Source organism: Charadrius vociferus, unplaced genomic scaffold, assembly GCF_000708025.1.
Source record: "Charadrius vociferus isolate BGI_N301 unplaced genomic scaffold, ASM70802v2 scaffold333, whole genome shotgun sequence".
Classification (NCBI taxonomy): domain Eukaryota; kingdom Metazoa; phylum Chordata; class Aves; order Charadriiformes; family Charadriidae; genus Charadrius; species Charadrius vociferus.
The window spans coordinates 215,575-228,020 of NW_009647682.1; the positions used below are offsets into that span (position 1 = coordinate 215,575).

A 12,446-nucleotide genomic window follows, 5' to 3' on the forward strand; every position below is an offset into this window, starting at 1 on the left:
GGGTTTGGCTGGTCTGATGGCGTTTGACAGGAAAATCTTCTTGGTCTGAAGGTGCACATGGTGACTTAGCAAACCCTGGCACCCGTGTGTTGCTCTAGTTGTCCACCTGGGACAACCAGCCCTTTGGTGACTGAGGTAGTCTGTTTTCTAACTGAGAAACCTCTGAAGAGGCTCAGTACATTGCAAGGCTGAGTTAGCTGGCTGATGTGAGAGGACTTCTGCATCTTGGCTATAGGGTTTGAGGTGCCCCTTCCAAGCAGGAAGAGCAGTTGGAGAGGTCTGGCAGGCTGGTGGTGGGTGATAAGCAGAGACCTTGCCCGATGTGGAGGATGCGTTGGGGAACATGGTGAGCCCCAGTGAGTTGTCCTGGGGCAGTAAGAGAAGCAGACTGGCAGAGGATCTTAACTACTTCCAGAAATGCACCTGGAAGGTCAGCAGGGACCATGTTTGTTCTTCCAATGCCTTTTTTTTACTTGCAAATAACCTGCTCAACAGTTGAGCCACCAGTTTTCACCCCACACTCCTTGGCAGGGTGGCATGGCCAACCCCCCCTCTAAGATACCTTCTTCTGCTGGTGCCCCAAATCATTCAGCCTTTGCAAGGAAAGGGTTCTTCGCCTCTGGGTTTCGCCCCCTGTGGCTTGATCCTGCTGTTTGGGGGGTGGGTGTCCATCTGTCTGTCACACTCCTGAAGTGCTCTGTGCGGTTCATTGTAGGTACAGACTGGAAAGCTGTGAACGAGGAGCCTTTTCTTTCCACCCGGTACACAGTCCAGGACCTCGGCTCCGGTGACAAGATCCATGTACGGGTGAAGGCTGTCAGCGCCAGCGGTGCCAGTGTCCCAGCTACTTTGGAGCAGCCGGTCCTCATCAGAGAGATTCTCCGTAAGTAGAGCTCCTGCCGTGTGTAATCCCCCTGTGCTTTGTCAGCAATACAAAGGAATCACAGTCCACCCCAACAGCCTGAGCAGCCTCTGCCCTCTCACGCGTCACAATACAGCCTTTGACCGAGATGTTATTCTCAACAATTTTGTCCGGTTCCCTTGGGGTGGGCTGGAACAGTGTCCCGACCTCAAGATGCTGTTCTTGCCGATGGTGAGGCTTTGGGGGTGAAGGACTTGAAATGCAGAGCCACATTTTCCCGTTCCTTTGCAAGAGCTCAGAAACAGTCTCACTTTTGGCACATCTCCTCTCCCTGGCCGTGCTTACATCTCCAATATGCCATCACATACACATCAGACAGCTTTGTTTATTTAGCTAAGGAAAGTCAAGAGCTGGTAGTCTGGAGCATGGGAAGTTTAATCATGCTGAACTCGCTAATGAACAGCTTGCTCCCATGCTTAGCAAGACTCACATTCCTCCCCGGGTGCTGCGAATGTGCTGAGACTGATATATGATTGCAAGGCTGGTTTTCACTTATCAAACAGCAAATACAGACTTATTTTCCCTTTACAAGGAGTTATTAATGCACAAGTTTTCCTGTTACTCAAAGAACACACCAGATTTTTCAGCTGCTTAAAAATAGCAATAATAATAATTACAAAAGAGAGGTCATCCTCCCCCTCTGCTCTGCCCTGGGGAGGCCGCATCTGGAGCGCTGTGTCCAGTTCGGGGCTCCCCGGGTCAGGAAGGACAGGGAACTGCTGGAGAGGGTCCAGCAAAGGGCTACGGAGATGCTGAGGGGACTGGAGCATCTCTCTTACGAGGAAAGGCTGAGGGACGTGGGGCTGTTCAGTCTGGAGAAGGCTGAGGTGGGATCTTATCAATGCTTATCAGTCCTTAAAGGGAGGGTGCCAGGGGGATGGGAACAGTCTGTGTCCAGTGGTGCCCAGGGACAGGACAAGAGGGAACGGGCACAAACGTGACCATAGGAAGCTCCAACTCAACCTGAGGAGGAACTTCTCTGCTGTGAGGGCGGCAGAGCAGTGGCACAGGCTGCCCAGAGAGGTGGGGGAGTCTCCCCCTCTGGAGCCATCCCAAACCCGCCTGGACGCTGTCCTGTGCCACTGCTGGAGGTGCCCCTGCTCTGGCGGGGGGTGGGATGGGGGAGCTCCAGAGGGCCCTTCTGACCCCGACCATTCTGTGATTCTGTGAAAAGTTATTCCAGGAACTATCAGCTTTTCATAGGAAAAGGCTTGGAGAAGGCTATCAGCATCTGGAAAGGGTTGTGCAGGGTCCGTCCTCTCCATCTGCTTGGAGGAGGTGAACATGGCTTAGTGGTTGCTGTCTGCTGCTGTGTTCGGCTCCAGATCTCAAAGACATCCCACACACCTGTGGGACCAGGGAAACTGAGGCATGGGAGATTGGCATGAGATGCCAAATACACAGCTCTTGTTTCCCACTTCTAGTCCTGTGCTGCACCCACCAGGTCGAACTCCCTTTCCCTGCTGCCTGAGCTCTGTCCCAACCCAAAGAGCTGAAAGACCCCCATGCAACTTGCTCTTGCTCCACGCTAGTGTTTTTTTTTTACTTCTCTCTTTTCTTTTTGCTAGCTGAAACTCTTCATCAGCAAAAGGCACTTGCCTATGTTTGCATTTCATTCGAAACACAGCCCTGTGCGCACTGCCGGGCTTTGCTGAGGAACAAATTAGCCCTCAACGTCCCTCTGCCACCCTGTGTCCACCCCAGCAGCACTGGTGTCTGTCAGGCTCACGAATCTGCTCCTCTCTGCCCCATCTGTTATCTTCTGGTCTTCACATTTTATTTGGGACCTCATTTTGTACCTCTCACTGGTTCATTTATAGAATCACAAGGCATTTTAAATAGCAGCAATACAGACGGCAGAGAGTTTAAAAACAGGTGGGAGAAGTGGGTTTGGGAAGTGGAGAGAGATGAGGAGAAACCAGATGAAGATTTGGTGTGGGAGTTGCATTTTGCAAGGAGCTGGGGCAGGAAAAATGCCTTCCCACCCGCGACAGTGTGTCACCTGGGCCACCGACCTCAGCCAGCCCTCTCCGGCTGAGCAAGGCACGCGTGAGCTGGGGAGAACACCCATGAATTAACATTCCTCCCTCGAGGTCAGGTTTCTCTGCCCCGCTGAGACTGATGAGCCCAAGTGGCAGCATGGATGCATGGATCCCCGGGGTGAATAGCATCACGAGCGGAGCAGAGAGCATCTCAGCTGTCGGTGGGGCCATCTGAGACCGCTGGGCATCTCCCTGCCCTCCCCAGCCCACCGCCGGCGTTTCATGCTCACAGCTGTTTAGGCATCGCTCAGTCCCGGTTTAATTCTGGCTGTACCCCCTCCCCAGAGCTAAGCTCCGGCACGTTTAATCCGGGCAGGGACACACAGCTCTTTTATGAGGGGCTCACGTAAACCCAATGCCTCTCCAGAAGGATCACCGAGTGGCACCGAGCCGGTAGGGTTACACAGCTGCTATTTTCACCCTGGGAAGGAGACACACACTCCATCAGCATTCTCCAGTGGGTTTTTTGCTTGTCTTTGTTATGTTCCCTTGGGGACGTTAGCACTCGTTTTAAGCCTGGGCTTTCACAGCTCTACTGTGAGTAACCATGCACCACCTTGGTCACTTGATGGCCTTGAGCACGCTGGAGTTGGAGGTCTGGTGAGCCTTGTCTTTGCTGCCAGTTGGGTTTCGTGCCTCTGGAAAGTCTGCTTTCTGAGCGGGGGGAGAAATAATCCCTAACTGGGAGATGCTGTCCTTTGCATTGCCACCATGTAGACTGTGTTGTGGCTCTATTGGCTGCCATGTTGGTCTCCATGGCCTGGCTATAACAAATGGGGTTAAGGGTCCATCGGGTGGTGCCATTGTGTTCTGGCATTTCAAGGATCGATATAATTTTGGGGTGCAGGCAATGGGATAGGCTGGCATTGCCTTGCAGGGAAACAAGCACTGTCCAGGAGATGAGAGAGAAGAGGGGACCGTGTTTCTGGGTGGGATTTCTTGATGGCCAAGCAGGGGGATACATGGCATGGGTTAGACAGTTGGGGGCTGTGATTTCCCTGGACCCATGGCATGGTTTTCTGGTCCCCAGAACTCCCAAGGATCCGCATGCCCCGTCACCTGCGGCAGACTTACGTCAAGCGTGTTGGGGATGCTGTGAACATTATGATCCCTTTCCAGGTAGGTGGGCAATTTGGGATTTACTCCCTCAGGCCTTTCCACTGCAGGTTAGCTTCTTCAGTGACTTTTCTAGCCACCATGACATGCCTGGGACCAACTGTGGGCTGACTTGTCCTGATCCCCATGTCTCATGGGCTGAGGGTGGGAGATGGGGTGGGAATCCCTCTCCCATTCCTGCCCAGCTCCCATTTTTCTCCTGCTATGACTTTGTTGATGGTGTTGTCAACGGGACAACCCCAAACCCACTAGGTCATGGGCTAGCTATTGCTGCTGTCTCAGCCCACGAGCCCTGATCAGCTCATGCTCCTGGCCAAACCTGGCAGCCAGGTACTGCAGGACTCCACAGCACAACAATGGGGGTCTCCCTGGGGAGAGCAAGTCCCTTTGGAACAAGACAGCCCCAGAGATACGTGATGGGGGAAGCTATGCCGGCACTGGTGGGCCAAGCTGGAGATCTTCTCCTCAGCTGATCTATCACATTATGTCTGGGACATCCCTAAAGCCTCTCCACCACAGCATGTGGGACGGAGAAAACCAGTCCTGAAACACACTGGGGGAAGCAAGAGGCAGAAAGCTGCCCCTGCAATGAGGGGCGTGTCTACGCCATGTCTCATAGGTGGTTGGGAGCCTGTGCTGGCCATGCTCCAGGCGTGAATTGGCCCTGGATACTGAATTCAAACCCCTGCTGCTAGGCTTGAACCTGGGCTCAGTGCCTGGGCAGCAGGAGCACAGCTCTGCCTGCAAAACCCTGGGCAAGTAAAGCTGGGCTTGCTCCATGAGGACTTTGGGGGACCAACATGTTCCAGCATCATCCCTGGAGCCTGATGGCTTCCCATCAGTGGTGCTCGCAGGGCTAGCTTGTAGTTTCTTCCCTGGGGACTGCTGGATGGGACAGACCATATCCAGGCCACTGCTACCTGGACAAAGCAAGGTGGCTTTGCCCACCTGTCCTTCCCAGCGGCACCAGTTGGGACTGTGTGCTCGAGTGGCTTCTAACCTGCCTGTGTGGGTTGCACTAGGGAAAGCCACAGCCCGAGGTGGTCTGGACCAAGGGTGACCAGCCTCTGGACACCAGCCGCATCAACATCCGCAGCACAGAGAAGGACACCATCTTCTACATCCGGCAGGCACAGCGCAGTGATTCGGGCAAGTATGAGCTTGCTGTGCGGATAAATGGAGCAGAGGACAAGGCTACCCTGGACATCCGAGTGATTGGTAAGGCTGGGGATGGGACACTGCAGGGTCACTCTGGGGCTCTTTTCTGCCCTTGGTTGGGGGTAGCTTCTGTTCTGGGTGTGATAGGATAGAGCCAGCAACAAGACAAGGGACTCTGGGGTCCCTCTTCCAGAGAGATCTTCTCCAGGATCATGGAGGTGAACTCCTCTGGTTGACGATGCAGGGTTTCTGTCAGCCCGTGCCCACCACAACTTCTCATCCCTTGTGTGCTGCAACAGGGTGAGAAGAGATTAGAAGTGGGGTGCAAAGGATGGTCAATGTGGGGGAAGCAAATTAGGATGCCACACTGTGAGGATTTCTATTTGCAGAGCCACCGGGGCCCCCCCAGAACCTGAAGCTGGTGGATGTGTGGGGCTTTAATGTGGCCCTGGAGTGGACCCCCCCAGTGGACAATGGGAACTCTGAGATCAAGGGCTACATGGTGCAGAAGTCAGACAAGAAGAGTGGGGTGAGTCTGGGCACTCCTGGGCCTCCTGTGTCCTGGAATGGGGGATGCCCTAATGGGACAGGGGGAGCTGCGTACCCCTGTCTCCCTCTAAGCCTTCTCCATCCTTTGGACAGCCTGCTTTTCCTCACCACTCTTTTTCTTTTCCTCCCAGAAATGGTTTACAGCACTGGAGCGCTGCACCCGCACCAGTTGCACCATCTCTGACCTCATCATCGGCAATACCTACTCCTTCCGGGTGTTCGCAGAAAACGCCTGCGGGCTGAGTGAGAAAGCAGCCGTCACCTCCGGAGTGGCCAACATCAAGAAGACAAGTGGGGACACATCCTTGGTTAAGGGGTTGGGGGTGGTGTTGGGCAAGAAGGGTCCTGTCCCTGTTGGGGCTAGTGGGGCTTCCTTGGTGTTGTGATGATGCTGCTGGGCTGGTCCCCAGGACAAGCCCTGCTGTGGTGAGGCTGTGCAACCTCAAGGCAGAGGTCCAGAGGTCCCCTGCCCTCCTTCTGCACCTCATTTCTCCTTTGGGGAAGGCTTGGGCCATGGCCAGCCCTCTGGGAAGGATCAAGGCACGGACACCCCTGGGGTGAGATCCAAGCAAGAGCCAGGAGGGGTGAAGTCCCTGGCTTTGGCCCTGCAGCTCAGGTCCAACAGAGGAAGAGACTCCTGCAGTGGTCCACTTCAGGACCAAATCTCCAAACCAGCATACCTCAGCCCTGCTCTCCCTCCTTCTGTTTCCATCCTGCTCCCTGGTGGCACACAGTGAGTTGGGATCTCTGCCAACTGCAGAGTTTACCTCCAGCTTCTGTTTCTGTGCACTGAATTTTGGCGGTGGAGTAGGAGATGCAGAGAGGTGCCTGGCCTGGATCTGACATGCTGCACATAGCATGCATCGTGGTGTTGGTTTGCAGACCGGCATCTCCCCTGTCCCCCACAAGGACTGGGCACTAACATGGTGTGGTTGGATAGGAAGGGATTTATAGACAGGAGGGGTCTGACCTGAGATGGTGTCTGTTGTTATGTGAAGGAGTAGAAGTATTTTTGGGGCACCTTCGGCTGAATCCCTGTGACCATGTGCTGGTCAGGAGCCCGAGCTCTGCCTCAACCTAAAATTAATTATTTTCTTAGAAACCACTTACCAGCCAGAGAAGATCCCCCAACGGGACATGATGGAGCCTCCAAAGTTCACCCAGCCCCTGACAGACCGAACTACCACACGGGGTTACAGCACACATCTTTTCTGCTCTGTCCGGGGTTTCCCCCAGGTCAGTGTTTTCTCCACGGACAGCATCGCCTCCGTGTGTGGGCAGCCACCAGTGGGGTTTTTGCAAGGTGGCTAGAGGTGTTGGGAGATGATTGGTCATGTTGGGTTAGGGTTGGATGAGGTTAGGGGGCTGCAGTTGCCCTCTGAGTCAAACTGGAGCAAGTTAGGGGTGTGTCTGCATGGAGATAGGAGACTGGTCTTATTTCAAGCTATGTCCTGTTTCCTTCTGCACTAGGGGAGAAAGTGTGGAGCAGTGGTTAGGGCTCAAGAATGGGAGATTTAGCTCTCCAGATTGCTTCTGGCTGTGAATCCCACCATGGCCACCAGCTTCAGGCAGGGCCAAGGCAAAGGCAGAGGGAGGTGGCTGAATTTTGGGGCCAGTTGGATTTCTCATTTCTCTCCCTGCTTTAAACAAATAAATCCTGCTGCCTTCCAGCCCAAAATCATCTGGATGAAAAATCAGATGGAGATACGGGAAGACCCCAAATACATAGCGATGATCGAGCAGGGTGTCTGCTCCCTGGAAATCCGCAAGCCCAGCCCTTTCGATGGGGGCATCTACACCTGCAAAGCTGTGAACCCCTTGGGGGAAGCTTCAGTAGACTGCAAACTTGATGTGAAAGGTAAGATTGACCGAGGAGATAGAGAAGCAGGTTTCCTTGCCTGCCTTTTCCTGTTCTCACTTTTGCAGTGCTGTGGTGTGTCCCTGTTTTGTGTCAATCCTGGTGATGGGGGACCCTAAGGACACTGGGCAGCCCTGTGGAGCTGAAGCTTTGGGCTTCATGGGTTTATGGTCTTGAACCATCTTGAAATCACTTTCCTTCATTCATGGCCAAAAAAGTAGGGAGGAAACCAGAAACTGTAGGGCCAAAGGACCAGAGGTGCTGGTGGAAGATGGCACAGTTGCTTGCTCCTCCCTGTGTCCACCAGCACTTGTGTCCCAAGCCATCCACGAGCCATGCGTGTGGGGGCTGTGTCGAAACCCCTCCACTTGCACCTGGGTTGTCCTGATTTATGTCTCGGGATCCTGCCCAGACTTTCCAGCTCACATTTCCCTGCCTCAGCAGAGCACCCAGCCCAACCCCCTATGGAGATGCCCCTCTCTGCTCCCCCCACCGACTCCTGTGCGCTTCAGACCTGCCTCGGCATGCAGGAGGACACATACCCACCCACCCACACCATACGCGTATTCTTCAAGTAGCGGTGTGTCCTTAGACACGTGTCATTTTTATTATTTCTCCTCCTGTGGTTTCCCAGCACACGCTTGCCCCGAGACACGCTCTGCCCTACTTCCCGCGCAGACAGGGCTCCAATCCGGCAGTCGCCCGGCACCCTCGGTCCCTGATGAAGCTACAGCGCTGCCGGCATGGCACGGGGTCGCTGTTTGGCTCTTGCGGCAGCTGGTGCCAGGGCTTCCAGCCGATGCAGCGAGCACTGACCCAGCCAGCCCTGGCCATGCTGCCCTGAGGGCAGCACGGTGAAGTGAGCCAGGAGGATGAGCTTGTCGTTGTGCTGGGGACACAAAGCACCTGGGAGTCACCCAGGCTTGGATCTTGGGGACAAGCCGGCCAGGAGCAGGCAGTGATGGTGGTGCGCATGATTGCTCGGAGCATGAGTGCGCAGGGATGGTGTGTGTAGGTGCATGTTGGTGTGTGTACACAAGTGGGTTGGTCATGCGCTGGCTCGATTTTGGAAATCAAAAGGGGAGTGAGGAGAGGAGGGTTCAGGGGGTTTATATCTCCCGTGCTCTCCTGCAGTGCCCAAGTGAGGACAGACTGGAGGGCAAGATGAAGAGCAAGGTAGGTGTGAGTTGGGGCTAAGGGATGGAGGGAGGGTGGATCACTTCATTGGGGATGGAAATGGGTTGAGTGTCCTGGATTAGCCCTTGTCACCTGCTGATGGAGCCCCAGCTCAGGGCTACCTCATCCCACGGTTGGAGATGCACTGGTGGGGTGGGAAGCTCAGAGCCTGAGAGAAACCTGCCCCTTTGCAAGGTGGGGGGAGGGTTGTAAATATGGCCTGGAGGAAGGAGGTGCAGCGGGGAGGCTGGTGTGCCTGGCGGGCGTGTGGGCAGCACAGCGGGCAGAGCCCCAGTTTGCTGGCAGGGCTCAGGGACCTGGGGCACCAGGGGTTGGGTGCACATGAGGGGCAGGTACGGGGGCTGGGGGCAGGTATAAAGGGGTGTGAAATGAGGCTGTGGGGTGGAAAAGCAGAGTTAAGGGGTTGCACGAGAAATTTGTGGAGCAGAAGAGGGTGGAAGAGCTGAGCTGGGTTTGTCTTGCATTAGAGCCAGGGCTGGGATGTGGTTTCCCATCTCACCCCGACTGCTGGTATCTCGGCAGCAGTGCCCTTGCAGGACTCGGATCTCGTCCCTTTACCCCAGGTGGATGCTGCAGCGGCTGTGCGGTAGTGTGGCACATGGCGATGCTCCTGGACATAGCTTCTGCTGCCTGCTGGCCTGCCTGCTCCCTGGCAGTGCTCTGGGGGGACCTGCACCTCAGCCTGCCATGGCATGGTCCTCTCTGAATGTGTCCTTAGCTGTGACAATAAAACAAGCCCATCTGAGGGGCTTTGGTCCTAATAAATAAAGCCCAAACCTCCCTGTCCTGCTTGTTGTGGTTTGGCTTGGGTGGGTGGAGGGAGGGAGGAGAGAGCTGCCAGGGATGCTACAGGTTCATATAGCATCCCACAGAACCATGGGTGGAGGAGATGGGTTTTGAGCATGGAAAGAAAGGACCAGCTTTATAAAACACATATGAAGATGACTAAACCAGAAGCAATGCAACAAGGAGGAGGAGGATGGGGAAAAGTTTTCTTCTGATCATGAAAAAAAGAATAATAGCAACATCAAAACTAGAGTACGTTGATGTTTTTTCATCGAAGTGCAATTTCTTTATCCAGGCCGGTGATGGAATGATCCAGCCACCTGCTGCCACCAGCATCCCCTCCCCATGGCATGAGATGGTGGGGGCAGGACATGCCGATGTGTTATCTGGAGGTGGAGGAATTGGCCCCGTTAGCTACTGATAGCTCATGTGCAGAAAGATGACTTGTTACTTACAGCTTTGAGACTGCTCGGGTCAGATGCTGTTTATTAGCAGAGAGCCCAGACAGATCCATCAAGTTGACTAAGCGCATCATTAACCAGGGGTCAGCAGCGCGGTGTGCCTCCTCCGCCAGCACAACCTCCCTCTGGGGCTGATGGGTCTGGCACGTGGGTGAGGGCAGGAGCTCTCCCAGTCCCGTGCCCACTCGCTCATGGGTCCAGACCCAGACCCTGAGAAAGGCACATCCCAGCAGGCCGCTGCAAACACGGGTGCAAATCCAGCCTGAGCATCCGCAGATCTGAGCCCAGTCCACCCTTGGTGTCACAGGAGAGCAAAGCCTATGGCTAAAATAGCTGACCCCTCTCTGCAGCATCTCTCCTGCAGCCCCTCTACTTTGTCCCCATCCGCTCCCAGCCACTGACTCTCCATGCCCAAAGCTGAAGTCCGTGGGGGTAAGGTGTTCTCAGGGGCTCAGCACCCGCACAGCACTGTCCACACTAGACATCGTTTCCACCATCAGAGGGCATTGTTGGATTAATTTTTATCCCAGCTGATGGTCAGGCTGGTTTATCGAGTGGTTGGGGTTAGTGCTGATACTGCCGGGGTGGATGTTGCAGTCCAGCTGGCAGGTGGAGAGCAGGTCTTGCCCTGGCACGCTCACATGGACTCTGGTGGGGATGTCCTGGCCCCCTTGATGTCCCTGGCATCTCGGCATGTGACTTTGGCCAGTGGGACCCTTGGGGGACAGGGGCTGGGAGCGGGCTGTATTAGTTTGCTAACACAGGGGAGAAGCAGCATCTCCAAGACTGTCTCATGCTGCACACTGTGCCCTTTCCAGACTCTTAATGCAGTCCTACAGGGCACAGACTGTGTTTGTAACCCCACAGGGGACCAGTGAGAGTCACAGCATCCACTTTTAGTGAGCTCTCCCCGGGAAAGGTCCGGAGAGCATGGAGTGGAAAAATCCACTAGATGTTTTTTTCTAAAGCAATCACTCACATGCCTTTTAATTTATGAGCATCCCAGTCGTCAGGTTTCTGGGCACCTTAGCAAGGATCACGCAAAGGCGTCAGTTCCAGGAAAGCAGCCTCTTGCAGAAATAAGCTGCAAGTGGGAATCAGACCTGTGCCTGGTAAACAGCAGCCCAAAGCCAGGGCGAAGCTACTGTTGTGCAAAGGGACCATGGTTGGGGGATCCTCTCTGCTCTAGCCGGGGGTTGCAGCATCCCCAGGCACTGCTGATAAAGAATTTGGGGTTCTTCACCTCGAGGAGGCTGGGAGGGTGTTTAGGGCCCCTCCGTTGCAATGAGGCCCCAAGGGAAGGATTTGTTCCTGTCCTTGACATCGCTCTTCTGCTCCACTCTTGTTTTGCCCAGTGTCATCTGAACCAGGAACCTGGATATGATCTACTGAGGCCCTTGCAAAAGGTAGCAAGCTGAGCCCCTCATCCTTCCTCCCACCCTTCTTTGCTGCCCTCCTCTTCCTTTCGACAGAAACGGAGGAGCTCCCTCCAGGCTGAACAGAGCTGGCTGCAGTGGTGGGCAAAGGGGACACCCAGCAGCCCCATTGCCCATGCTACATGCGCGTGGCATTGCTCTCCGTAGCCAGCTAACGAGCCACCCATAAATCTCACCCACCCACAGTTCTTTTCCTCTCCGCACCCGCTCCCAGCCCCAGCGGGAACTTGCTGCTGTTGCTTTGCCCACAGTGATGTCCGAGGGGCACAGCCCTCCTGGGGCAGGGGAAGGGTTATCGGAAGTGTGTTTCCAATGGGAGACTGGTGAACAAGGGATGCTGATAAGAAAAGAATCCCAATTAACTCCAATTAACTCTTCCCACCACCACTTCAGCCCTGGAAAAGATGCTGCTGCAGAGCCAGCGCAGCTGCCAACATCTTTAGGGACCACAGAGCTGGGTGGGGGTCCATCTCCATCTCCATGGTCCATCTCCAGCCACCCCCTCCCCACTTTCAAATGTGACCAATGACACACCCTGCCCATGGGTATACCTGAGGCAGATGTATGGGGGTGGGAAAATGCCCCCGTGGCAACATCAACACCAACACAGTATCCTGTGACCGCCCCCACTCATCCCCAAATGGGTGCAGGTGCCTCCCTGCTCCCCTGGGCCATGGAGGCAGCTGCATTAACCCACAAAGTTTGGGTCAAAAGGGTTTGGCTGCACAGGGCAGGGGTAGGGAGAGATGTGGGGGAGATGAGACAAACAGGGGCTGGGAGAGACTTGCTACTGCTTCGCACAGAAGACAGGCAGGAGAAAAACAACTCACAGCCAAAGTAAAAGGAGAGAGAAGAGACATGGAAGGGACACAGCTCCCTGGGTGCAGCTGGTGGGGGTGGTAGGTTGCTGCTGGATCCACG

At 54.9% G+C, this 12,446-nt stretch overlaps 1 protein-coding gene across 1 annotated transcript in view; it reads left to right on the plus strand.

Annotated features, from left to right (window-relative positions):
- MYBPH (myosin binding protein H) overlaps positions 1-7,791 on the plus strand; it is a 9,679-nt gene extending 1,888 nt beyond the window's left edge. Inside the window, exons 3-10 of the mRNA XM_009881336.1 lie at positions 716-883; positions 3,995-4,083; positions 5,103-5,298; positions 5,628-5,767; positions 5,919-6,078; positions 6,887-7,023; positions 7,459-7,645; positions 7,766-7,791. Coding sequence (XP_009879638.1) covers positions 716-883; positions 3,995-4,083; positions 5,103-5,298; positions 5,628-5,767; positions 5,919-6,078; positions 6,887-7,023; positions 7,459-7,645; positions 7,766-7,791 — 1,103 coding nt within the window. The remainder of the gene's footprint in view (positions 1-715; positions 884-3,994; positions 4,084-5,102; positions 5,299-5,627; positions 5,768-5,918; positions 6,079-6,886; positions 7,024-7,458; positions 7,646-7,765) is intronic.
- The last annotated feature ends 4,655 nt before the right edge of the window (positions 7,792-12,446 follow it).